The sequence below is a fragment of the Blennius ocellaris genome (assembly GCF_963422515.1).
Source record: "Blennius ocellaris genome assembly, chromosome: 17".
NCBI classification, from domain to species: Eukaryota; Metazoa; Chordata; class Actinopteri; order Blenniiformes; family Blenniidae; genus Blennius; species Blennius ocellaris.
Genome location: NC_137666.1, coordinates 18,590,739 through 18,617,423, shown reverse-complemented (window position 1 = coordinate 18,617,423; position 26,685 = coordinate 18,590,739). Strand labels below are relative to the sequence as shown.

General features: G+C 44.0%; 2 protein-coding genes across 2 annotated transcripts; one reads left to right on the top strand and one right to left on the bottom strand.

The window, feature by feature from the left end:
• Window positions 1-4,246: 4,246 nt before the first annotated feature.
• entpd5a (ectonucleoside triphosphate diphosphohydrolase 5a) lies at window positions 4,247-10,876 on the top strand. The gene is made up of 13 exons (XM_080512270.1): window positions 4,247-4,953; window positions 5,274-5,353; window positions 5,669-5,812; window positions 6,222-6,297; window positions 6,439-6,474; window positions 6,826-6,914; window positions 6,996-7,075; window positions 7,170-7,231; window positions 7,329-7,430; window positions 8,142-8,285; window positions 8,399-8,455; window positions 9,318-9,433; window positions 9,563-10,876. Exons 1-13 carry the CDS (start codon window positions 4,515-4,517, stop codon window positions 9,644-9,646), a joined length of 1,509 nt encoding a protein of 502 aa, XP_080368396.1. The 5' UTR covers window positions 4,247-4,514; the 3' UTR covers window positions 9,647-10,876.
• Window positions 10,877-10,917: 41 nt separating this feature from the next.
• On the bottom strand, window positions 10,918-26,442 carry coq6 (coenzyme Q6 monooxygenase). The gene is made up of 12 exons (XM_080512286.1): window positions 26,071-26,442; window positions 25,704-25,838; window positions 22,795-22,853; window positions 18,783-18,909; window positions 17,155-17,285; window positions 16,958-17,065; window positions 16,413-16,475; window positions 16,215-16,322; window positions 15,385-15,587; window positions 12,058-12,173; window positions 11,579-11,745; window positions 10,918-11,055 (listed from the first exon to the last, which is right to left on the bottom strand). The coding sequence occupies exons 1-12, from the start codon at window positions 26,270-26,272 to the stop codon at window positions 11,026-11,028; spliced, it is 1,449 nt and encodes a 482-aa protein (XP_080368412.1). The 5' UTR covers window positions 26,273-26,442; the 3' UTR covers window positions 10,918-11,025.
• Between the last annotated feature and the right edge of the window lie 243 nt (window positions 26,443-26,685).

The window sequence follows — 26,685 nt, the reverse complement described above, 5'->3', positions numbered from 1 at the left end:
TTCAGAAAATATTTATCTTATCTATTTGAAGAGGTTTTTGTGAAGCTGTTTTGTGAAGGTCTTGTTATTTATTTTAAAAATGAATTAATATGTATGGGGGGAAAAAAAACCCAAAATAAATGTGTACAACAAATGCTATTTTGAATCATTAAGTTGATTTGATTAATTCCATAAAACATAAATACATGTTTTTTGAGAAATCTGAAGCGAAATGGTCTTTTCGCTTTGTACTTATTCTTGATTGTAGTTGTGTGTTTTCTTCCTTTTGCAAGCGACTCCTGCTGAGCGTCTCCTATAAATAAAAGATTCAATCAGTGAAATAATAGGACAATCTCTGCGGGAAATTATGGGATGCACATGTCTGTTCTGCAAAACGGCCTCTGGACTGACATAGAATTGCTTTAGTTGTCACGTCTCTTGTAATTACAGCCTTGCAGCACAGGGCTCTATCTAACAGGATCTGTTTGCACATGATCTCCTCCCACATGATGACATGAGATGCGTTTGGCCTCAGTCAGCAGTACTGTTTGTGTTGTTCTGGACAGAACTATGTGTTTCTTGCAAGCCTTCCCCGCAGTTGTGTGTTTTTTTTTTTTTGCTGGAGTTATGGGAAAACCGCTCAGATCAACGCAAATGCAAGTTGGCTTACATGTTCGGAGGAGCTCATCCAGAAGAAACAATGTAAAGTTAGAGCAGATCAAGAAATTCAAGCTCCAAACCGTTGAGTCTGCTGCAATGGACTCGTTCAGCTCCGTGCAGGCAGGAGTCAGATTGTCCTGTGCAGATTGTTCATCACACAAAACACGGGATATCACAAATATGCTGGGTGTAGGGACTGTAAACTGGGTCATATAGGCTTTGCTCTCTGCTCGGGCTTTATGAACAGAGATTGAAGACTAAATTTATAGGTAATTGCTATGACAGTGAAGAGAGAAAACTGAAATAACCCCGAGCTTTTCAAAGCTGTCATTATCACTGGAATTGTAATGACAAGGTTTGGGTCTCTTCAATGGACTTTTTGGGGTAGGACACCCACAAACATGGCATTCCTGAGGGTAACACGGCAGCATATTAATGACATATTGCGCGGTGTAGATTACAAAGCTGGGGTCCCGTCTCTTGCTTTACGGTTTCAGCCAACTTAAAACAAAATACCAAACCTTGAATTGAAGTTACCCCTCCTTTGTGTGTTTGTAGTGTGCTGTGTCACGACGGAGACAGACATCTTATTTATGTCTCCGCTTGAGAGCGTTTCAAAGCTTATTCCGAATACGCTTGAACACGGTGTGGCCACAGTGACTTAAAAAAAATCAATACGATTACTGATTATGAGTTGATGACTTGTTTTTAAAAGTAACAAAGTTAGATTACAAGTTACCTTTTAGTTACTTTCAAAACCCCCACACCGTCTGAACATAAAAATTACAACCGGTTTTGTCAAAAACTGCTGATCCTGCCTCCTGCACCATGTTTATACATATTTAACCTTTGACCTTCATTCTTTGTTGTATTTATGTCTGACTCACGGTTTAATTATCTGATATTTACAATCACTGGTATTTATTTACCCAGAGATGTAGTTGTAGTCTGTTGTTGCACTATTTCTTTATTTATTTGCAGTTCCTGCTCTATGCAGCTTTATTTGCCCCCCTCCCTGACTAATAAAGGGGGCGGGGCAGATGACTTTATGCACTGTGTGTGCATGTGTCCATTTGTGAAATGAGGAGCGACGTTTTTGTTTATATAATAAAGCGGCTTTGCAGGCAAGAAACTTATTGGACAATCAATCAATCAATCAATCTTTATTTATAAAGCACATTTAAAAAAACCAAAAGGTAAGCAAAGTGCTGTATATCAAAAACATCAAATAAAATAAATAAAATAATTCAAAGTTAATTCAAAAAGCACAGAAGAGACAAGGCATAAAACATAGAAAACATGTAAAACAAACAAACAAACAAGCTTACTACAAGTTATATGATATCAAACAAGATGGAAATAAGTCAAGGTGTACTAAAAGCCAAAGAATAAAAGTGGGTTTTGTTCATCAAAGCCATTGACTATTACAATACAATAGTAACGCACAGTAACTTGGACAAGTAACTTTAACCTGATCGCTGGTTTGGAAATAGTAACGCGTTAGATTAGTCGTCATTATTATTAGTTGTAATATCAAATTCGACATGTGTAAAAGAAATCAGATGGAGAATTTGACTTGAGGCATCTCCTGTTGCTTCACTTTAGGAGTTGGCTGAACACTAAATGATTCTCTAATTCATAGCAGATCATCCAGTGTCCTAAGGTGGATTACGACTTTGCAGACTCTGCACATTTTTGGCAATATTTACCACACGACGAATCTCCTCAGACTTTTAAAGACAGTTGTTAAGGTGGGGATGCTACACAATAGTAAACATTAAGGTGTTCTGCTGCCAGCGAACGTCATTATTTTCCGTCAAATTATAAAATGCTCCATGTTTCAACACCTCATATGCTGCTTATGCTTTCCCAGCATGAGCTCTGCAGATCAGGGCATTTCTGATTGTAGACTGACTGTTGCAGAATGAACATGCAGTGAGTAAATCTGTCACCTTTAATCTACTACCAGAACATTTTTATGCAGGTTTTTTAGAAATCCAATATCATACTGTTAACATGCAACCAAGACATCTTTGGGCACAAGTCAGTGAGAGGTCTTGCACATGTAAGCTTTGATAGGGGCAGAGGACCATTCTGGTGAGCCACAGGATTGGAAGAAGTGGCCACAGTATTTAGAAAAAAAAGGGAAGGAGGAAAGAAAGTCCAATATTTTTAGTTTAAATTACAGTGTTGGAACAGTGCTTTGCACAGGCGAGTGTCCTGGGAGTGGAATGGCATGATGGGTGAACGCCGTGTGCCAAGTCCCACCCTCCCTACGCTGTCCTCTCCATGGACGTCCTTGCACTTTCCCGGTACCCACCGGCAGCACCTCTGCCCTCGCCTTACCCTCCTGCCCGGTCAAAGTAACGGCTCGGTTTCTGCCCCAGTTGTTGTTTCACGAGGTGGAAGCGGAGGGTTGAGGCCGGGTCAGCTCTGCGGGGTCAGGCACTCTGGTCGGTGGACTTTTTCCACAGCCGTGTCCCCGTTCTGTTGCTGCAAAGTGGGTGAAAAATATCACAGGCGGGTACAAATCTCAGTTCATGTGAGGTTTGCGAGCTGTTTTGCTCCTGCGCCCCCACTGCAGCGGGATATCCTTGCGTCCTCCTCTATGACCAGCCACTTGGAACATTACATGAGAAAGCATTAGCTGATACATTACAGCATGGCTTGTGATGCCATGCCAATACACCCACCTAAAGTGGAGAAAGAGCTACTCATGCTTTTCATGCATTCTCTCGTGAAATGTGCCTCGCAGCCCAAATATTTTTCCCTTGGAAAGCCTGTGGTTAACACAGGGATGAGTGGGAGTGAGATGATTGCTAACATTCTTTTAACTTTTATGCCAGCTGGAGTGCAGGTCACATTTGCATTTTTTTTTTCAAGGTTGGCGAAACAGCTGCAATGAATTTAATGTGGTGATTACTGTAGGATCATGACGAGAAGGTTGAAGAGTTTCTTTTTTTTTATTATTGCTATTATTATTATTATGTATAAATGCGTGATTCAGTCCAACTCCTGAGTTTGTGTGGCAGTATGCAATAAAAACAGTCTCCCTATTACTTGGAATGACTCAAACTGAATGTCTCACATCAATGTATTCCATAATTTAAACAAGGTAAAACTTACATTTAACCAAAAGTATTAAAACAAGGAAATAATTATCCCAAAATAGTGCAAAGATTGGAAAAATGTGAAATTATAAGGCACATAAAATAAGTTAAATAAGCTGTATTTTATTAACTGTCCTAATTAATATAGAAACTGTTTAAATTGGCTTATTAACATTAAAATAGAAACTTACATCACCCCTTATATCTGGCAGGAGCAAAATCTGAGTGATTACAAAGTTGTGAAAGTCTACACAGTTGCCGGCTGGTGGAATTTCTGAAACAAGCTTCTATATAAGTCCCAAATACACTCATAAAAAAAAAAAAGTATTTCAAGAGCGTGTCTTTGGAGTTTCTTTTTTCAGTGTCAACCATTCATTTGGACTCCTTTATAAACCACCTTTCTCTTTCCCCAGAGGGGATTTTTTTGGCTCCAGAATAACCAGTAAAGATGAGGAGGGGAAAAACACAGCCAGAAATAATCCTCCTCATAAAAAAAAAGAAAAAAAAAAGAAAGGAGAAAAAAAAAAAGAAAGAAAGAAGGAAATGCAGTTGGTAGGCAGGTAGTCAGTGTTCAGCTCAGCTCCCAGGAGGGGGGACTGCTGATGGAGCTGGGATGGACCGCCACAGGATTGGTGGATGGCGGCTCCTGGCGTGGCCCCGTGCCAAGCCCTTATGTCTTTATATACTGTAAACAGATGACCGGACAGTCCTGAGTGTGCATCGCATCCCACTCTGCCTCTCTCTCTCTCCATCCTCCTGACGGTCATGGCCACCCCGAGCCTCCTCCTCCTCCTCCTCTCCGTGTGGCTCCTGACCGGGAGCCACCCGGCCGAGGCGACGTACTACCGGCACCACCGCTACGTCCCCCACTACCGCTACCGGGAGCACTCCGCCAACACCGACAACCTGCTCCCGGAGGTGTCCAACCCGCGGCGGGGGGTGATCCGGCCCGGGGTGCCCACCTACCCCCGGATCCCCGAGGTTTTCCACCCGGTGCCTGAAGTCGTGCACCCCATCCCGGAGGCTTTCCACCCGGTGCCCGAGGTGGTGCACCCCGCTCCTCCTCACCCGTACCAGCCTCCTCAGGTGCGCCACCCGGCACCGCCACCTGTCAACGCCAGCCGCATTTTCTATGGGATCATGTTTGACGCCGGGAGCACGGGCACCAGGATCCACATCTACAAGTTCATCCAGAAAGACCCCGGTAAGTATGCGCCTCCCGTGCGTCCCCCTGCGCGCTTCTGCGCGTCCCCCTGCGCGCGCCTCTCTCTCTCTCTCTGCGTAAAGCGCACACGCCGCTGGCTCCCCTCCTTTTGCTGTTAGGTCATTGGCTGCGTGCTGTGAGAACAAGCGAGCACCGGCTCCTAAAAGTAGCCGAGGTGGACTTTTCACTTGCCTCGTGACTGAACTTGTGCAGGAAGCAGACCTTTAGGACGTGGATGTCGCTGCAAAAAGAAAAAGTCACGCAATTACTTTTTACTCCACGTTCTCCTCTCTGATCTGTGTCCCCGACTTCTTTTACAGTCGAGCTGCCGGTTCTGGACAATGAAATGTACCATGCGGTGAAACCCGGACTGTCAGCTTATAAGGACAAGCCCGAAGAGGTATGACACTTAATCAGCCATCAGGGTATATCAGGGGATGTGTTCACTGTCTGCAAACTGCTAAACCACTGGGATTTTCTCTGGGCTGGGTTCATGTGATGACAACACTGTGTAATTACAAAAATACCTGCTGCCGATGCTGTCATTGCCTCCCACTCCTTTCTGCTATATTTACCTACCTGTGATTTCTCCATGTTTACAATGACTGACCCCCCCCACCCCCCTCCCTAAACAAACGAAAACATAGAACTTAAAATGCATCTTTGTCTTATTGCCCAGAAATGTAAATTCCTCTGATTGCCGTCTCTCCTGCAGGGGGGCCAAACTGTCCGCCAGCTGCTGAAGATTGCCAAGAAGACAGTGCCGGAGGACGACTGGCCCAGGACCCCTGTGGTGCTGAAAGCCACGGCGGGTCTGCGTCTGCTGCCCGAGGACAAGGCCCAGGCTCTTCTGCGGGAGGTGAGGCCCCGTCTTCTCTCTCTACCCTCAGACAGTTTGGCACAAACAGCAGCCGTCCCGCCGGGGAACAGGATGAGAAACCACTAAGTGCTTACAAGTGTCACTGAAAAAAAAAGAAAAAGAGGCAGCAACTCTGCCCATTCGGTGGCTATCATGTTGCAAAGAACAGCTGTTGTGGGGTTGTGCAGAGTAACCATATTTGTCATTTTAAGTATTATTCAGGCTACTGTTCCAGCCGGGCCTGTGGTTCAGTTATCTGTCAGTCTAAGACTGAGCGCGCCTGAGTCTGTCTTCTGCAAGCTTTACAGGCTGCATCGTAAAAAAACAGCTCGGTGTCTGAGTTGCCCGGCCTCACGCTTTCTGACATAATTCCACCGATCCCGGAGTAATCACACATCTCTCCCAACAGGTACGGGAGGTGTTTGATGAGTCGCCGTTCTTTGTGCCAAGCAACAGTGTTACTATCATGAATGGAACAAATGAAGGTAGGTTGTTGAAGCATCGTCACCCTGTAGTGTTTAGTGTGAACCTCCACATCACTCATTAAGACACCCGTGTGTCGTGTTTCATGACTGAGCATGTGCCGTTTGACTAACGCGGACATTTTCACCCATGTGTTGCTCCAGGAATCCTCGCCTGGGTCACGGTGAACTTCCTTACAGGTAAGACATTGCTTGTGTTTTGCTATAGTGGTGTGAGTGGTCAGCAGGCTCATATCTGAGGCTCCAGTGTACACAGACGCCGGGCAGTGAAAGACTCTTGTCTCCTCTCCGAGGTTATGAGTTGAAATCACAGGAACCAAACAGGTTGCAAAAACAAGCTGTATTTCCTTGTGGGTTATTTATTTATTTATTTTTTAAACTTATACAATGAGATCAAATGTATTTTCATCAACCACAAAGCTGAAATTAAATGTTTATAGATTAAAGGCTGATGTCATCCAGCCAAATCAATAGAATACTTTATAATAGATTTGTTTTACTAATGATTCCTTCATATTTTTTTGCCAAAAGGTCACTTGTACTCCAATACGAGGAGGACAGTGGGTATTCTGGATCTCGGCGGGGGATCTACGCAAATCACATTCCTTCCAAAGTCAAAGGTAAGATACATTAAAAAAAAAATAAAAAATCCTTCTCTTCACCAATAATTTGCTGCTAAACATTTGTCATCGATCCGGCAGAAAACCGTTCAGTCTGCTCCGCCGAGCTACATCGCCCGGTTCAACCTGTTCAACAACACATATCAACTCTACACACACAGGTAAGTTGCAGTTACACACACGCTTTACGTACACTTTACACTTCTTCTTTTTTTTTTTTTTTTAATAATTGCAATATTCATTATCATTTCATAGCTACCTCGGTAATGGACTGTATGCTGCTCGCCTGGCGACTCTCGGAGCCTTGGGAGCAGACGGTAGTGTATCCCATGCCTTTCATCACTGTTTAAAATGCCCTTTGTGTCAGTATTCATCGGATGAGGGTGAACTGATCCCTGCTTTTTGTTTTCCCAGGCCTGGACTGGAAAGTCTTCACAAGCTCCTGCCTCCCGAAAAAGTTCAGAGAAGATGTGACTTTTGGAGGAACCACCTATAAAGTTAGCGGGATCCCAGACGGTACGATGAAAGCGCTCTTGAGGTTTTGATGGGCTTCCCAGCGTCTTGTGTGCAGCAATTCATGCATTCCTCCCCGCACAGAGGAAGAGAATAGAGTACAGTATAATACAGTCTCCCATGAGAACACTGCAGTTCCTTTGACCTTGGAGCCAAATCCATGTTTTGTCATCCTCCCCCCACCCCCCCCCCCCCCCCCCCTTTCCCCCCTCAAACAATTATACTGCAGTCAACCTTGTATTTAAACGAAAAGAAAACTGTCAGTTAACTTCACAAATGAGCCAGTCCCTCCCATACCACAGTCAAGTAGCCAAAAGATGCTGGGCTTGTCCCTGAGTTGTTATTTTTTTTTTGTGTGTGTGTGTAACGAGCAGCTCGCTCACAATTACGTGGTAAAAATAGACGGCACAACAGGGCCGTGCCGAGTGCCGCTCCTGTCACCACTCGGTTTCTGCTCACACAAATGAGCAGACTGTAACCCACGGGCCCGTGTGAAACCTGCCCTTGTGGGGCTTCCCTTGTATATCATCTGGTGACACCAACCCCCCCCCCCCCCCCCACACCACCACCGCAGCTTAAAACCGCCATCTGACCTCACCAGCGATCCTCCAAAACTCTGCTCACACCGTCTCCCATCCAGCCTCCGCGACACTTTCAGCTCACGCTACGGTACTTTTCCCAGTTCCTCACCTCCTCTGTCCCCCCCCCTTGCAGGTTATGCAGGCTACAAGCTCTGTTACTACGAGGTCATGAAGGTCATCAAGGGCATCGTCCACCAGCCCTACGAGGTGAAGGGCAGCAGCGTCTTCTACGCCTTCTCCTACTACTTCGACCGGGCGGTGGAGTCTGGGCTCATCGGTGAGTGGGCACAGACCAAAGAGTCGCCATCCGTTGCCGGTGTACTCCACGCTAATTACAATGATTTGCACAGAATAGGTATTTAAATTGCACACTTGTCGTTCTCTGCACAGACGGCAGTCGAGGTGGTGCGATTGAAGTCAAGGACTTCAAGAAACGAGCCAAAGAAGGTAAAAGCTTCATGTGTTCTCCTTTCCGCTTTGATCAATTTCTATGCAAACTGACACTCTTACAAGTTATTTAACCTTCGTCAACTAGTGGGAAAAAAACATGATTATATTCCAATGCTACACAAGCCATAATCCTGGTGATTGCACACTGCACTCTATAAAAATATAACAGAAATAAGTGGCTCAAAGGAGTAAACAGAGACGGCTGTGAAAAACAGGAGGCTGTGGCTATATTGCTCATTTAACCGGTGAGATTTCATACAAAACTGTGATTCAAACTGCAAACACATGGCCCAACACTTTGGCGCAAGTTCATTCAATTTAGCTCATCAGGCCATAAACACGTACATATGAAACCACAGATAACATCAACGCCTTGCATACAAACGGGGACGTACAAGAAAATGCGTTACGAAGACGAAGAGTGGTTTATTGCGGGAAGAAAATCCGTTTACAATCCCGCTGAAACGATTCGGTTAGTGACAGTTGGGATGTTCGTGCAGAACCGCATTTCTCTCGGGCGTTGGTGTTGCGATCACACCGTCACGTGGTCTCCAGCAACAGGTCCGTCTCTGGCAGCCGAGCCAAGGACGTCTGTCCGTCCCCCGGCAGTAGGGCACCTGACAGCCACACGTCACCTGGGCGCCGACACATTCTCGAAACATGCGGACTGTTTAACGCCACCCACCCACGGCTGACCCTCGGTCGCACTCCTGGCACCTCCGCGATTATTCAGCCATACAAAAAAACAAGAAAACAACGAACATCTTCTAATTCTGCAGCCCAGGGGGTTAAACGTGCTGGGTTTTTTTTTTTTCATGCAAGTGAATCTTGGGACTTTTTTTTGTGTGTGTGTTGACAGTGTGCAACAAAATGACCAAATACCGCGCCATCAGCCCTTTCCTCTGCATGGACATGACATATATCACCTGCCTGCTAAAGGAGGGCTTTGGCTTCAAGGACACCACTGTGCTGCAGGTGAGCGAATCACAGCCGGGCCTCTGTGGGGAGTTGCAACTTGAGAATGATGACGCCTTCGCTCTGTGCTGAAAGCTTACAAAGTGGAATAAAGCGTTTTTTTTTTAATGCATCTCTTCTGTGTTCCAGCTGGCTAAGAAGGTGAACAACGTGGAGACGAGCTGGGCGCTGGGGGCGACGTTCGACTACTTCAGGAACCTCAACATCCACTGAGGGCAGCTCGCCGTAGCTGCGGCTGGCACTGAGAGGGACAGTCAGTCACTGTGGGGCTTCCCTTCCTCCATCTACCCTCATCCCAGCCCCCCCCACCCCCCCCACCCAGCTGACACACCCAGTCCCAAACACGCTTCCTCGCCCCAATTGGCCCCTCCTCGACCGACCTCAGCACCCCGCGGACACCTCCAAGAACTGTTGAAAAGAAATCACTATATTTTTTATAAGGCCAGCTATTTCTACTGTATGATGAGCTCATAACTAGTGGGCTGACTTTATTTTTTTTTTGTAAACGTTTACATTGTCGATTCCTTCTGGGTGTCTGATCTGAAATGTGTTTTTCACCTCGCCTGTAAAGTGTGTAGAGGGTAAGCTCCAGAGCAATACGACCAGTCCATGGAGTTCTGGTACTTGCTGTGGTCATGGCGTGTACTGGAAGAAATTTACCGACGAAGTTGCTGAAATTTGCAACCACAGTTCTTCAACGTGCCTGTAAATCAAATCTCTTTATATATTCCAGCAGTAAGTTATTCTACAGGACCAGAGTCACTTTGCTCTCAGGCTACGAGACGTGGATGGAAAGCAGTTGACCAATGTACAGCTTCTTTTTCTTTGCACGCAACACTTTAACTGCAGATATTGTAGCAAAGACTTCCTTTGATGTAAACTACAGAGTTGTACATATTCACCAGGACTCAGGGGGGGGCAATGAGAGCGCTGGGGAGAGACGCCTTCCGCAGAGTGTTGTACAGCTTTTATGTGTCGAGTCAATGTCAACTTCTTAGCATCTGCCGTTTCATCCAGAATGAGAGAAATCGTATGAAGTGTGTAAATTGCAGCGGCACCCAACATTCAAGTGCAGTGAAAACGTTGACAAATCATGTAAAAATGTTCAAAACCATTTTTCTGTCATGTGTGGCTGAGGTTTGTGTGTATTGTTTCTTGTGAACTGTACAGATATTTAAATAACTGAACGTTTATGTAAGAGTATTTGAATTATCCAATATAACTTCTTAACTATTTGCAAATGCCGTCTCTTCAGTATCCGACATAATCAGTAACTACTGCTGTATATACATACTGTAAAGTTAGCAAATGGCTTTCACTTAACATTAAGCAGCACAATTGCTAAGAAATGCCTGATAACATGTACATTTTTTCATAATTAAAACCAGTGTGATAAGTGTATACTTTACATTAATGTTTTAATAAAACATGGAGAAAAAAACACTTTCTGGTCTCGGGTGAATTAATGCACAAAAACATTGGTATGCGAGTAAAATAGAACTTTATTGAGGTTTTATACATTCGTTATTTTCACGACCTTTGAGGCACACAGCCATCGGCGGTCCAACGGGTCCCCATCCATTGCAGCTGCATCACTTGCTCGCAAACGTCATAATCTGCTCCTGTGTAGTGGAAAAAAACAAAACAAAACAAACTTTGAATGCTTTGGAGAAGCCCGGTATTAGTGAGCGGCACTGCAGACCTCTAAGAACTGTAAACTAGTGAACTCCACGTTTAATATGGGAAAAAAAAAAAATTCACTTTTAACTTTGTGCCTCGATAGTGAAATGCCTTTTACAACCGTTGCAGTTGTGTTGGGTTGAATCACTTAGTAGGGAATAAAGTCATTTCACATGAGTGGTCGGTAATAAAAGGGGTGTGAAAACAAGCCAACGCCACCGTCCGCTGCCCCGGGGCCGGCCGTGCACCCCACCCACACACTTTTGGTAACGCTAAATTTGGGGCTAAACTTAGATGCCGTAGTAGGTTCAGAACCCTGAAAATTATAGACACCGCTTAAGTAAAGCCCCGTGTAATCAGGGGAGAGGGTGGAGCGTGGGGTCACGGTGGAGGCGGGGCCTCGGTTTGACAGGTGGTCGATGCCGCTGGCGGGGCGGTCAGGTTCTCGGAGGCGAGGGAGCTTACTTTGAGCGTCGGGAGCATGTTGGTGGTCTGCAGGCCGAAGGTGCGGAGGAGCACCGCGGGGGTCGAGTTGGTGGAGTAGAGTCGTTTCATGAGGTCGATGGCGGCCATCATGGGCAGATTGTGTCGCTGGCGTTCAGTTTCGTACTCCAACAAGTGCGGCAACGATCCTGCAAAAACAACTTGGATTGTGAAAACGGAATTTCGTCCTGTATACGTCTGGATGGTGTTTTACACATTAACTTCTCAATATAGAGCAAAAAAATAAAACACCTCATCGCTGAATTTTCTTTTTTTGTTAAACAGAAGCTTTCATACAGTTCTGGGCAGAAAAACATCAAATAAATGCTGGCGGAAAAGCTCCCCGCTTTATATAGTTCAGATCAACAGCATTGCGTTTGAGCTGGGGCGATGGAAAAGAGCTTAGGGAAACCACTGGACTATGTTTGCCGCGTTTGTTACTGTTTGGAGTTCCGACTGACCCAGGTCCTTCCCGTTAAAGGCGGCCTGGCTCAGGAGCCGTGTGAGGCAAGCCACATCCCCAAATCCCAGGTTGGCTCCCTGACCCGCCAGAGGATGGACCCGATGGGCTGCATCCCTGCACGCACACACACACACAACACAAACAGTCACACTTCATGCTCTGCGGGCCGTTGAGATGTCCCGTCCTTTCAGGCCAGAGCCGGAGAAGACGAATATTGTGTTTCAGCTACAATCCTTAAAAAATCATGTCAGGAACACTTCAGGACAACTTTGTGAAACACCTCAGTTTGTCACATGCTACAGTACTTGATTACTTCTTTAAACATGGTTGTAGTAGAGTTCCTTTAAAGATGGCTGGAAATTACTACTTCATTGTTTGGGAGATACTCCTTTAAATACTGTAGAAATAGTTACTTTACAAGTAACTGAAAATCACTACGCGATTACATAATGGCAAAATTATTTTACTATTGACTAAAAATGAGCTGAATGCAAAAACAACATTGGTTTTGCTCAATCAGGTCAACGTTTTCAAACCAAGCCAGTCACATGTATTTTGACGTTTGTGTTTGCATGTTTAACCATGTTTGCTTTGTAGGATACAAGAATCTTTATTTCTTTAAATGAGGGAACTTTGAAGAGCTCGCATGAGCCAATTGGTGACCAAGTGGTATTTTTTATGTTCCCGGTGAATAGAATGGCTTCGACTAGAAGATCTTGTAAAAATAAGCACGACATTTTCTGCTACAGCGAATACGCCGTCGTTCCAAACAGAAACCCAGTTACAAGCGCACTCATGCTTATTTTGGTATAAAGCTTGGTGATCAAGACAAAGTTTCTGCACCAATGGACCAAAGGCAAGAAGGGTTGAGATTCCTATGGTTCGGAGGGAGCCGACAACTCATGTCACTGACTGCTACTCCTGTACTATTGATGTGATCAACAGAAAGAACTGGAGAAGCCTCAAGTATCCTGATCCTGAACCAGCACGTCGTCCTGTGGCTCACTGATGAAATTCCGGTTCCCGTCTTTGGGAAAACCTCCCGACAGTGAGGAAGATTCCTCCAGTGAACAAGTAATTGAGGAAGAAGTGATTCTCAACGACGCTTCACATCCTTTCCTCCCAAAAAGAGTTAAATGATGTAGTTCGTGATCTCAGCCTGTCAAAGTCCTCCGCCGAACTGTTAGCATCCAGACTGAAGGAAAAAAAACCTGCTCACTTGTGTTGGAAAAGGTTTTTTTCTGAAAAACCAATAATGAAAAATCAACCAATAATGACAAAAATATAATCGATGCAACCAGAAGATTGAACTTTCTTCAAAACAACTTTGCGTAAAAACCTGATCGAGAGAAACGGACATCATTTTCAGATTCAGCAGTGCAAAATTGTCCTCAATCCGTTGAAAAAACAGACAATTTACAAAAACGTTTGTTACCCAGTGTGATCAATACTTATTTACAGGTTACATCATAGTTGATTACTTGTAACTAAAAATGAGTGCCTGATTAAAAGATAGTTCCTTCTGAAAATTGGTACTTTAGTGCATCAAGTTACTGCAATGGTAAAGTTACTTTACTAGTAATAACAAATTAGTACTTGAGAACAGTCAGTTGTGCTTTAGAAACTGTAGAGGCATTCATTATAGTTACTGCTTCACATCATAGTGGACTTAATCTACGAGTGCCTGATTAGTTATAGTTACTGCTTAAAGCCCTGTAAAAGTAGAGTTTCTTTTAAATTGATTACAGTCTTTGTTAAAAGTTACTGATTTACCGACTCTTGAGTTGTTGCATGCGCCACTATAGATTCTTGATCTTGATCAGGAAGCACATTTGCAGTTTGCATCCTCATCGTTCTGTATTCATGCTGTTGTGATAATTTCAAAATGGCACAAACAGTATTGTGTTTACAGTATTTTAGCTTTGTGGGGACGTTTTGCCCTCAGATTTGATGTCATGCACAGCTGCATTGGTTTGTTTTGTTAAAAACTCATTTTACAGCAAGAACCAGCGCCAGCATTTGTACTGGAAGTGGACCTGCTCAACCACCTCAGCCACCGCCGCTCCAACTTTAATTCCAGTGAAATAAATCTCCTTTAATTGAAACCAAGTGCAGAACTCACCACAGATCAAGCTCTGCAGCAGGGATGTCAAACACATTTTAGTTCATGGGCCACATACAGTCCAATTTCATCCGAGTGCTAAAACAGTGCCATCCTATCCTTTCAATTTAAACGTACAAGTTTTTTTTTTGCTGTTGTGGCACAGAGTATACTTGATAAAAATGTCTATTTTCATAAAACCAAACAACTACTTTGGTAAATTAATACGATCCGAACATTAAGTCAATTTTAATGAAACTTTGTGGCTAAATAGAGTGAAATGTCCCAAAAATCTTCTATAGCTGTTGCATGATTGCTGTTTTTACAATCTCACACCAATGGCACGGCTTTGAGGCTAGTTTGATATAAACTAGTAGTTTGATGGGTAGTTAGCGGTCATGCAACATCACAGCTCGGGTCTTAGTATTGTGCTGTGTCACTAGTCTTAAGAAATTAGTTTTTAATCTACGTTTTTCTTTAATTTCTTCCCATTAGCGTGGTGGCTCGGCTGGATCTGAGCCTCTTGCAGGCCAATTAGGCCCACGAGCTTTTCTGCTTGCCTCCCCCCATTTAGAGTCAAGCCACATGTGGAGTAGCGGTTGGTTCTCTTATGGGCAAAAGACCCCGGGTTTGATCGAATGGGCGCGTGTGAAGTTTGAACTAGCCTCATGTGGAAGTGAGGGGTTCTTCAGGGTATGCCGGCTCCCTCCCTCAGTCAACGACTGATTTGAGGCGACTCGGTGAGTGTGTGTGACGGAGTGTTTGCCCTGTGACCTGCCTGTTATAACCTGTCATCACGATCAGATGTGTTCAAGTCCAGCGCCCCTGCAGTGGTTAAAGTGGTATAAAAGATGGATGATGGATGAATGTCACTGGGAGTAGCAGAGTTCAATGAGTCATCTTTTGTTGTTTTGGGGGGGGGGGGACAGCCCAGTGCAGGGCGAGCAGTCTTTCCTCTTTGGTTTCATGATTCATGTCTCGAGTACATAAATTCTGCTATGACATAAAGTTTGGGTAATTTCTAAATTGACCTCCTTACACCTTGTTTTGCGTTTCTATGTGGAGTTCGCCAATTCCGTGTTTTCCGGGTATTCCAGGAGTCTTGCTCCTCCCCCAAAAATACACGTGAAGTAAGTTGGTGTAAGTAGAGTTGAATGAATGTGAATCACGCCACACGTTCCCCTCTTGATTTCGTTTCACGGCGGCCGGCAGCCGTAGACTTACCCGATGAGAGCCACTCGGTGGCGGATGTATTGAGACGCGTGACCCATACCCAGGGGAAACATGACCCGGGACTTCGGGCCGATCCCGGCCACGCTCGGCGGGAGCTGTCGGGGTGGACCTCCCGAGGACATGATGGTGGACAGGGCGCCGTGGAACAGTGAGCCAGCCGTCTCCATGAACTCCGACTGGTTCTCATTACTCCACTGTCAGCGAGCGTATAGACGGGCAAAAAGAAAAAAGAAAAAAGAGGCACAGAATTAAACACAAAAAAGGGCAGAAGAGAGAAAACTGTCCTTTTGAGTGGACAAAGAAATTAGCTGACATCAGAGCAAAGCTGAACTCCAGGACAGCGAAAGTGCTTTCCCTCCCTAGCTAACTGGTTTGGCAGGTCCTCCAGCGCTGCACTAATTAAAAGAAGATGCCGGCCAGGCTATGCAGTTGAATTAGCTCCGTTTGAAAAACATTCCATGCAGTAATGGTCGACACTGGGAGACCACAGGTTTAATTAGCAAACCAGGCCTGAAACCAAACGTGACTCAGCCGTGGTGACCCCATCCATCAGCAGGCTCAGTAAAAATAGTCCGCTTGGGAAAAAGGACTTTCTCAAAACAGAAACAAAAAAATGGATAGATATAACATTCCTGCAGTGAAATATTACACTTGTATACAGTTTGAGCTAAACAATGACTGGTGTTTGTTTGTGTGCAGCAGGGCTTCTCCTCATACTTCCACCGTGAGCCAAACACGCCGAGTATTGCAACGTCCCCCGGACAGATGTGGGATCAGACCTCAAACGCGACGTCGGCTGTTTGACGGTCGGAGACACTTACGAAGGCCGAGTTGATGGCGTCGACGAAGGTCTCGTCATCCAGGTCCAGCAGCTCCTCTGCCTGCTGATGGCTGGTCGACCACACCAGAGAGCTCTGCTGGTCTGAGAGCTGCGGCGCAGATGGAAAAAAAAAATAATTCTATTCTGTCACAATTCAACATTTCAAAACAGAAACCATTGAACGGAGAAGGGAGATTACCGGTAGCATTGCGATGGGTCCTGTTGGGAGGAACCTCTGCCAGGCAACGTTGTTCTCTGTGGGCTGGCAGACATTTAAACATTTTTATAGAGATTCTTGAGCAAATGAGTGTGCAAGTAGCTGTAATACTGTAAATAAGACCAGTCCTCTTCTTTTGCTTGATGGTAAAGATACAGATACCACTTTGTTTTAAAGAATGAGTACAAACCTCGAGCTACTTGCTGAAGATGATAGAATATCAGTGGAAATGCTTGAACTTAATCGTTGAGAACAGAAATGATTGGAATTCGGACTCTCCTACTTTAATTGGGAATCACCGTTTTAGAAAACTTATCAGAACTCGGCGTAACATCTGTACTTCAAAGAAACGGCCCAGAGAGGAAGCTCGGGACTAAATAGCAGAGATGCATTACGAACATGCAGACGGAAGCGAACGGGATGAAATAAGGCGAGATGTTTATTTCGGGCCATAAATACATGGCAGCTAAAGCTTGAGCCAAAAGGAGGATCAGTCGGGGGTCCACTGGTCTCAATGGGATCCTCACCTCTGAGAGGTGCAGCACAGCAACCACGGCCGACTGGTCATAATTCCACTTGAAGGACGCTATCCCCAGCTCCCGCCTCGCCATCGAGTTCGGCCCGTCGGCGCCGATCTGCCAAATGGACGAGGAGGAGACGGTAAATGGCAACGATGAACAGAGACAAAAGAAGCAAACATTTCACGTGAGGACGTTAAACTGACCAGCAGTCTGGTCTGAAGAATCTCTCCACTGTCCAGCGTGACCCCCACCCAGGGGATGTAGTCTACAGCCTCGTGACACTTCGGCCACGAGTAATTCACCACTTTGGATCCGTACTTCACTTGGACGTTATCTGACAAATAGGAATGTAAAGCTACAAATGAGTCTCTGGAAATCATTTGTTTAATCGAGAAAATTCCTGTGTTATGTAGACATTTCCCAACAGAATTGGTTAAAATGTCATTTTAGTTTATACAATTTCGTAATGCAAGTAAAGGTTTCACTCTGGTAAAATCAATTAATGAGGATTAACCATACTCAAAGTTACCAATCTTTAGTAGTACATTTAGAAGTGCATTCCATTTAAACACTGTACTTTTAGTTGTAATTGCATACAATTTGAGCAATGCAACAGTTCTTGGGTACAAATCGCAACAGTTCTTGGGTACAAATCGTCAGCGCTGCTCCCACCTCTGAAAGCAAGTGACCAAAATATGGAGTTCCATAAAATAAAATAGCATCTTGTATGCGTTTTCTACGAAAAAGGAAAAAAAGGAATCCCCTCTCGCTTTTGTAGCTTTATGACAAATGCATACTTTTTCTACTTGTTTTTTTCCCCCCAAGACTGTTTTCCAGCAGCAATGGCAGTGGAAGATCTATAAATCCCCCATAAAACAGCTCTGGTTTGCCTTGTTGGCATGTGGTGGCTGCCAAAGTTCATATTGGACAGGCTTTTTAATGACATTGGCCCGCCACGTTTCACCAGCTAATCGTGTTTATCTACAAGCACACCACTCAACACTTCCCACACTGCTGCCAGCTTGTTAAGATTTCGTACTAAATCTGCTCTCCTCTTCCTAAAATATCAGCAGCTGGACATCCTGCACTTGAAGCGATCCTGAACTACGCTGCCTCACGCTGGCTTGGACAGCGACCCATCCACAGATCGGCCACCGGTTCCTAGAACGCCGATGTCAAATCAGGGTTTCTGAAGATTGGAGAGTGGAGTTTACATTGCAAACAGCTGCCGGGGCACACGCTTTTCATGTACTGTGTCTTGAGCAGAACACCACCACAGCTAAAATGAGAGGAGAGAGAGGAGAGCGGACAAATGGGAGGCACATGAGGCAAAAAACGTGCTGCAACCACACATCCGTTGTTTGGCGCAAAATGTTAAAAACTGTTTATAAATATGCCATTTTAACTGTCAAGCACAGTGCAGGGCTTAGTTTTATTTGTGAGCCTTGCAAAAAAAAAAAAAAAAAAAAGGTCTAATGTCAACAGCGCTGCAGCAATTTACACTGTCAGCGACTCCAGTGTCTTAAGAGGTGGTGAAGCCCGGGAGCACATGGCGGCTTTAAATAGGTCACTGGACCAATCCACGTGTCCTCACAAGGTGCCTTCCCAAAAACTGTGGGGTTTCTGATTGAAATTGCAGGAAAAACACAGATGGCTCCAAGAACTCGTCTTTAAATGCAGTCACAGGGAGAGAGGGTGTACAAATAAACTAAACCCGAGGACAAGACGGAACAGAAGTGGCGGCATTAGCTTCCAGACTCGCCGCCCATTAGGCAGATGGAACAGAAATCAAGCTCCTGTGTGGGACTTCCTGTTTGAACCATAAACTCACCAGCGAGGCCGTCCAGCTGTTTGGTGACTGCGGCCACAACGACGTCATTCTCCACGATGTACCCCATCTCGTTCTGCAGGTTGTCCTTATCGAATGTGATCAGGGCATCGGAGCAGGCGTCCCAAACCTAAATGAGAGACTCGTTACGCCTGCGGTCGACGACTCCATCCTTAAATGCGTCCCCCTGTCTCTATTTATAGCCGGGCATATTTGCGCCGCTTCGTTGAGCTGAACACATCAAAGTTGTTAAATGCTGTTGGAGGTTGGCGCGGCGTGGATGAATCAAACCAGAGCCACGAGGGTCACCTACACCCCAAAAACCAAAAGGAGCCATGTTTAAGTGGTTTTTTTGCCAATAGGCTTCATACCAGCTATTCCAGAACGCCACGGCCCACTTGGATATCAGAAAATCCCCTGGGGCCCGGCCAACCCTCTGGTAAACAATCTGATCAAAATTTGGACTTCCCTAAAACATTTGTTCCACAAATGAGTCATTACATGGGTTGATGTAAATAAAGTGCATATTAAACAAAACAAAAAATGACAGCTTCAAATAAAAACAAAGCAGTTATATCATAATGAGTCACTTCTACCAATAGCAAATCAACTTGGTTTTATATACAGAGTATATATTCCTGGAATTTATACAAAACAATGGAAACTGATCAATTTCTGGGTGTAAATTTGTGCGATTGGCTACATAAGTGGAATAACTTTGCCATGCTACCATGCTACCAAGTGTTGATAATCTAGGATGTGCTTCTAGTTCCAAAATAAGAGTTGAATAAAAAGATTGATACCACTTCAAATACAGTGGAGTCACAACAAGGTCTTCAAGTGGGATTTTCTTTCAGTACAGTCATAGCCAAAATACTAAATAAATCCTGAAAAAAAACTAAAAGTATAGAGTCATTTCGGTTCAAGTGATCCACTACGCAAGGTTGTGCTTTTTGTTAAAGGACATTTTTTGTTGCTGTGCCTTGTGTAAATAAAGCCAGCTCATCTGAAAGTTCTTCAGAGGCTAAAACAAGGAACCTAATGCAGGAAACGCACTTGGAGATACAGATTCTCGTCAGGAAGAGTACAGCTGGCGCCAGATAACCAGAAAGAGCAGAGATTCAGTCCTTCAGCAGTTGGATATTCTGCAGAAATACAGACGAACCAACAGCTTAAAGGACAAACCAAAGGCCTGTGTGTTTAAAGGTTTCTTCACCAAGAAATGACTGCATGCTGATGCATGTCGGAAAAAGAAAAAATACAAACTTCCAATCGGTAATAGCGAATGGAGCTTCAAATTTGGAGTGTGCCATTCGTTTTGTTTTTTTAAACGAAACTACGCATCTTTACAACTTTTAGTAATTCCAAACTCAATAGGAAATAACTATATATATATATAATTTAAAATGCTCCTATTTTATTAAAAAAAGTCTCATGGCCCAGCTTCAGGCCCACTTTAGAAATCACTGCTCTGCAATATGCAATATCTCAACAGGCAATCATGAGAACTGGAAAAAGTGACATACAAATTTGATAGATGAGGGGAATTTACACTTTTCAAAGTGTGAATCTTTTCTTTCAGCTTCAGGGGAGAAGACATGATAATTAAATGGAATAAGTGGAGCATAAAACTAGTAGAGCATATTCAAGATCTACCACTGGAAAGATATTGTGACTTTAGTCAAGTTTGCTTGGCTTTTTTTTTTTACTCTGAAATTCCAGTCCTGCAGAAATTTGGGCTCAAACTCAAACTTAACCCCAATGACACATTTTACAATTAAAATTTAACAACATATTGCGTCTGAAGAATGAGCTCCAGTACAAATCCAATAGTGTGACTGGTTCAACAGCTCTGGTGCTCCATTTAAAGATACATCAGGGTTATCTTTTTATATTCTCTACTAATCCCAATAATACGTGTGTGGAATGTATTTCACTTTCACTACAAAAAGTCCTGCATTCAGGTAAAAATTACCAATTAAAATAAGTAATTTGGTGAGTTTCATAATTTGACTTTTACCAATTACACATGGGAAATCCAGTTGTCAGAGCATTACACAAAAGATGGATAAAAATATAGAGTACTGAAATATAAATTCTGCATTAAAAACATGTTCCCCTTACAAACTCATTTCCAAAAGGGAAAATATACATATTTGCAGTTCTTTAAAGAAAACTATACATATTGACACATATGATGTGGTGGCCATGATTTACTTGCAAGAGTGGTTTTAAAAGTGCTTAAATCACATTATGCGCACCCTCGGTGTAATAGAAATATCTGACAGTTCCATGTTTTGGACTAAATTTGGATTCTGCTGTTCTGGCTGGACGCTGCCTGCAGCTCAATAGAGCTCTGTGAGGTGTTGTACCAAGAAACATATTTATAATGTGGATTTCTCCCCCCCTGAACATTTTTTGGTAAGCACAAATAACATATGACATGTTTGTGAACATTACAGAGTGAGTCAATATTTATCCAGAGCCCAAAGCGGCAGAAGCAGATATTGGTTTCAGGCTGCTGAAGCGTCAATCCTGGAAGCACCGGCGGAGTTAAACATGCGGGGGTGAAAAGTGTTTGTACAAGGTTAATCCTCTCCTGGGTTGTAACTATGGTGACAGAACCCTTCATTCTGCAGTAATATGCTGCTCTCTACTTCTGGTTTTTTGTTTTTTTTTCCCTCACTTTGCCATAAAGTAGGGGGATATACCCCACAGAAAAACCACTAATGGCAGTGGCTTTGCAACTTGTGATAAGTGGTTGGGAGGAAAGATTTACTGAGAGCAGCCCAAAAGATTGGCTTGGTTTTGTTTAATGCGGGGAGAAATGAAGCAGCCATGAGGTTGAACGAGTTTGTGAAACGACTTAAACGATATACTCTCTTACAACTTTACGGGCAGAAATGAGGTGGGGGTGGTGGCTTTGGTAGCAAAAGCTTTGTCTGCCCTCCGCTTTAAATCTGAAGCCAAAATGCTTCGTAGGCATCGAAGGTGAAGGAATATCCCACCGCAGGGGGAGGAAAAAAAAAAAAAAAAAAAGCTGCTATTTTGAGGTGATGTGCTCTACATACTTTCCAGTGCTATGGCTGAGATGTAAATGACAGATCCAATGGGGAAAAACAAGCCAAAACAGTGGGAGCTGAGTGAAGGTATAATGGGAGAGGTACACTACCATAATCACTGGAAGGCCGTACATGATGACATCTTGGGGCCCAGAGAGAAACCCTGCGGTGGAGTGATTGGTACAAACCCACCACATCTTACAAGAGGGACGGAGCCTGCGGCCGCGGCCGTAAAGCGGCTTCACCGTGCAGCAAACAGCCGCCCTGCGACTTTTTAGCGTCTTCTCCTCGCTCCTCACATGAATTGTCATAATTAGAAGATGGTGGGAAGCAGGCCCGATTGGACAATTATTTCACTTTCATCGAAATGAGGCTTTACTAAATATTTGCTTCACTGGGTGGTGACTTGTTTATTTTTTTTTAAATACACCTTGTGTTTTTGGGCATTTTGTGTTCCACAGGCAGAAATCGCACCAAAGGAATGAACAAAATGCGTGTTACATGAAACCACTGTTTGCAGTTTTAATGCGAACAATTACATACCGTATACACGATTATATGACACGGCATTGTGTTGCTTGTTCATTAAGCTCAGAAAAGCCGAGCGTCACAGGTTCTCCTTTTCCACAAATTGCATGGTGCCGTGATGGATGGATGACAGAAATACATGCAGAATGCCAGTAAATTAGAAAGCCTGGAGGACATACAGAGAACAACGGCAGATTTCCGGGAGATGTCCAGGGTTGCAAGAGACTATTTTCATCTTGAAACATTTCTTTTCTGAACGTTTCTCAGAACTGTACGGGAACACGATTCCAGTTACAGTAAGGTTGGGAGGATGTGCAACATGTTCCAGCTTTTCAAGATAAATGGTGGTGAATGGGCTTCTGAGGATTGCAGTGCATTAAATGAAATGCGTTTGTTTACATTTTATACACGGAAGAACAACGTACCTGCATTTTTTTGTAGGGTTTACACCTCATGTTGACGATCTGCTCCCAAGCTCCAATACCTGTATGTGCACATTTAAAACAATTAACCTCATGCAAACGTGTATCAGAGATCAACCCAATTGTATTCCTGGCTGAAATGTAGTTTTTAAACAAAATATCAGGCAGGAATGGATTTCATGTGTTCACATCTTGTATAGAAGAAGCTCTACCAGTGTGAATGGATTTTTTTAGTTCAGCTTACCAATTTAAAGAAAAAGAAACTGGCTGTTGTGGAGGTATAGCAGTTATATTAAACTCACTCTTGCTTAATCAAGAAGCATCTCATATTAAACCATGTTTACAGGTTTTATCTTTGAATTCAGTAAAAAAGTACTGATGTCAATGACTTTTTAAAGACCATATGAAATAATTCAGCCGACACAGTAGGAATGCGTAAAATCGGATACAAACTAGATAGTGACAATAAAGCATCAAAGCTGTGGGTTTCTGGGAAACTGTAACAAGTGGCCCTTTTATATAAACAACTTGAATAATTACCGTTTCAAAGCATGTTTGAGCTGACCAATGTTTTTAGGTCAGACCCAGAGGGCCACTAACCAGCACGCAAGCAGGCGCCACCTCATTGGCTGCCCCTCGTGTCCACTGAATTTCACATGAACTGTGATTCAGTCTCACAATGAGCTCATGTGGACTGGTCAGGGATGAAGAAAAGGTTGTACGCGGTGGAGCGAGTCCACCCAAGGCCCACTTAAACCCAGTCAATTTAAAGACGTTATGGTTAACTTGACAATAAAATGGAGACTTTGTATTGAACTGACATCAAATACTTCAATGTGATCATAATCATCTCTGGATGTTTGCTTGTTTTCAATCTTTGAAGAAAATTAAGACAAAATAAATAAACTACAGTGCGAGTCAGTTGTGCAATCTTTTTTTCTCCCCAAAACGAAACACATAATCCACAGTGGCTTGCAAAAGCATTCATACCCATTGAATGTTACAGCTACAAATTTACTTTAATGGGATTTGTAGGCGATAGACCTACACAACATGCTGCATAATTGTGAAGTGGGAGGAAAATTAAACGCGTTTTTACATTTCCATTACAAATAAATTACTGAAAAGTGTATAAGTATTAAGCCCTGTTTACTCCAATAGAACATCTCTTGTCAACTAATGGAATCACGAAGACCAAGATTCAAACCTGAGAGGTCAGTGAGAAAGTTATGAAGTCTAAAGCAGAACCAAGTTGAAAAAAATAAAATAAAATCCTGAGCTCAGAAAACCTCAGAGCACCATTTGATCCATTGTCCCAAAATGGAGCGAGTGTGACACAACTGCAAACCTCCCAAGACATGGCCGTCCTCCTGAACTGACAGGAAGGAGAGCTTCGATCACAGCAGCAGCCCAGAGGCCGGTGCCAATTGTGGAGGAGCTGCAGAGATCCCGTGTCTGTCCACAGGACAACCATCACCGACTTCCACAGATCAGACAAAAAGAAAGCCACGGTTGAGACAAAGCCAGAATAAGTCCAGTTTTCCCCAACACTGAACGTGCAAAGGAAAGCGCTCTGGTCACTATGCCACACTTTTGGGTTATTTATTTATAAAACAACTTGAAAACCATGTAATCATTACCCGTCCACTTCATGTGTCGATCTCTCGCATGTGGCGTTAATGTGACAAGATGTGGAAAAGATCAGGGGCTATGGATATTTTTGCAAGCCAATGTAGAGCTGCTGTGAATGATTCATCCGGAGGAGTTATAAACCTTTGCTCAATGTGAATATATCCCTTAATGAAAAGCAGTATTTTACACTTTAGGCCACAAGCATGAACCAAAATAAACTGGGAAAATAAAGTCGATACCTTCAAAATGGAAGCGAAGCATTCATATTGCATAGACATACATTTTAATATGGCTCATTTGTCAGTGCATGAAACTACGTTGGTTCACACGTCTCAGACAAAGACTGCTTGTTCTGCAAACATGGGACAAGCTCTCTGTGTGCTTTATGCCCAGGTGCTAATGATGTGCATTACTCTGCTCCACCTCACCATTTTACACTCTACTGAGCTCTTAAGGTCAAGATCTAATCTGTAATCAGACGAGCAGTTTCAAACAGTTCAGTCAGTAAATTGCCAGTCAAATAAGACTACTTCCTTCAGGATGCAAGGCACAGATTTAGGCTTACCGTCTCCCACTGGCATCACGAAAAAGATTGTAGTTACTAAACATGCTTTAATGCCACACTGGAATGCAAGGTGTGTAGCAGGCAGACATAATTGTTGTAATCCGTGCAGATCTGACTGCAGAGAGATGGGGATGAATTTACACGTCCCGCAATCAAGTCAGTTTAGCTAAATGGTATTTGCCCATGTAATTCTATGCAATAACAAAATGCACGAGTGTGAACTGATTGTTGCATTCAGTTACTTTTTTTATATACGCATTGTAGACCTGAGGTGGCAACGCGGGACAAAGTGCATGTTTTAAGAGACACACTCATCCAGCCAAGCTGAAAATACAGTCTGCAGACTCCCTTTTCATGGTTTTTTTTTTTGGGACAGCTTTAACCCAGAGAGATTCTGTTTGGGTGGTGTTGCAACAACAATTAGGAAAAAAGCGGGTCAGGGGAAAAACAAAACAAACAAAGGTGACCTATCACCCTGAGGAGGGACAGAGGTGAGATGACCTGTGCTAAACCTGCAGGACTGGTCAGTGCCTGACCCCTGGCTTACCTTTGTGGGATGCATTTGTTTGTAAAGCACTGCACACTTGCCACAGAGACAATGTTTATTCCACCAAGTTTCTTTTTCTGTCCCTGGTGTAACAGCTCTTTAAAAACATGTTTAAAGCTTTCCATCACAAACACACGCATAAATCTAATGTCTTTGTGTATACTGTACCACTGAGGAGGGTTGAAGAGCCCAGACTGATGGAGCTCACTCTGGTGCTGTAGGTGTCCGGGACTTTGTCCAGAACTTTCTTTTTGCCCGCTTCAAGCAGCAGAATTTTCTTTCCCTCCATGTTGGGATCCATTCCTGGGAGGAGAGCATGTCAACATGCATTGTTAAAGAGCTTGTAATGAGGACACGAGGGTTTGATTTAGACACTGGACCACAACTAAAAAGCTCATTTTCAGTGGAGTTCAGAGTGTGGTGTGTTCCTTGTAACTCTTTCCAGAGAAGAACGACATTTAATAGCTTAGTGACACACCAAAAAAAAAAAAAAAAAAAAAATGAGGTCAGTCTATATTGGGTGGGCAGCACTCACCTAGGGAACATGCCATCGCCGATCCAACCATCCCTCCCCCTGATATAATGACATCATAAACCTCATTGTCGCCGGCGTCACCCACGTGTTCTGCACACACAAGTCCTCTCCGGGCGACCTTTACTGGGGACGCGAGCTTCTCTGCCATGAAGCAGCGGCTCAGTCCCTGTAAGGCCAGCGGCGCCCTGCTGAGCTTGTGCATCGTTTCTGTCGTCAGTTGGTTTCCCCCCAGAGAAAAGCGGCGTGTTGGACACAACGGAGCAGCTCAGGTCCGAAGTGTGAACTCGTCCACACAGCAAGGAAAGACTCGCACAGCGCAAACACACAGACCTACTTGAAGGTGTGCTAATCAGAGCAGCTGTGTCCGCTCCCTAATCCAGCCAGGTTGTGTTTACAACTACTTCCGGGTTCTCGGCCAATCACAGGCGGCGTTACTGCCTCCGTCCGCTGACGCTGCGGCCGGACGACTGAGCGCAAAACACACTGTTTTCACTTTAAATGTACGACCAAATAACTTCCTGGCGACACTGGGGACAATCTTCTCGACAATAATAGCAATATGTTGTCTTATGGGAGTTTGGAGGACGCGTCAACGATGAAAAATACTTCCTGAAA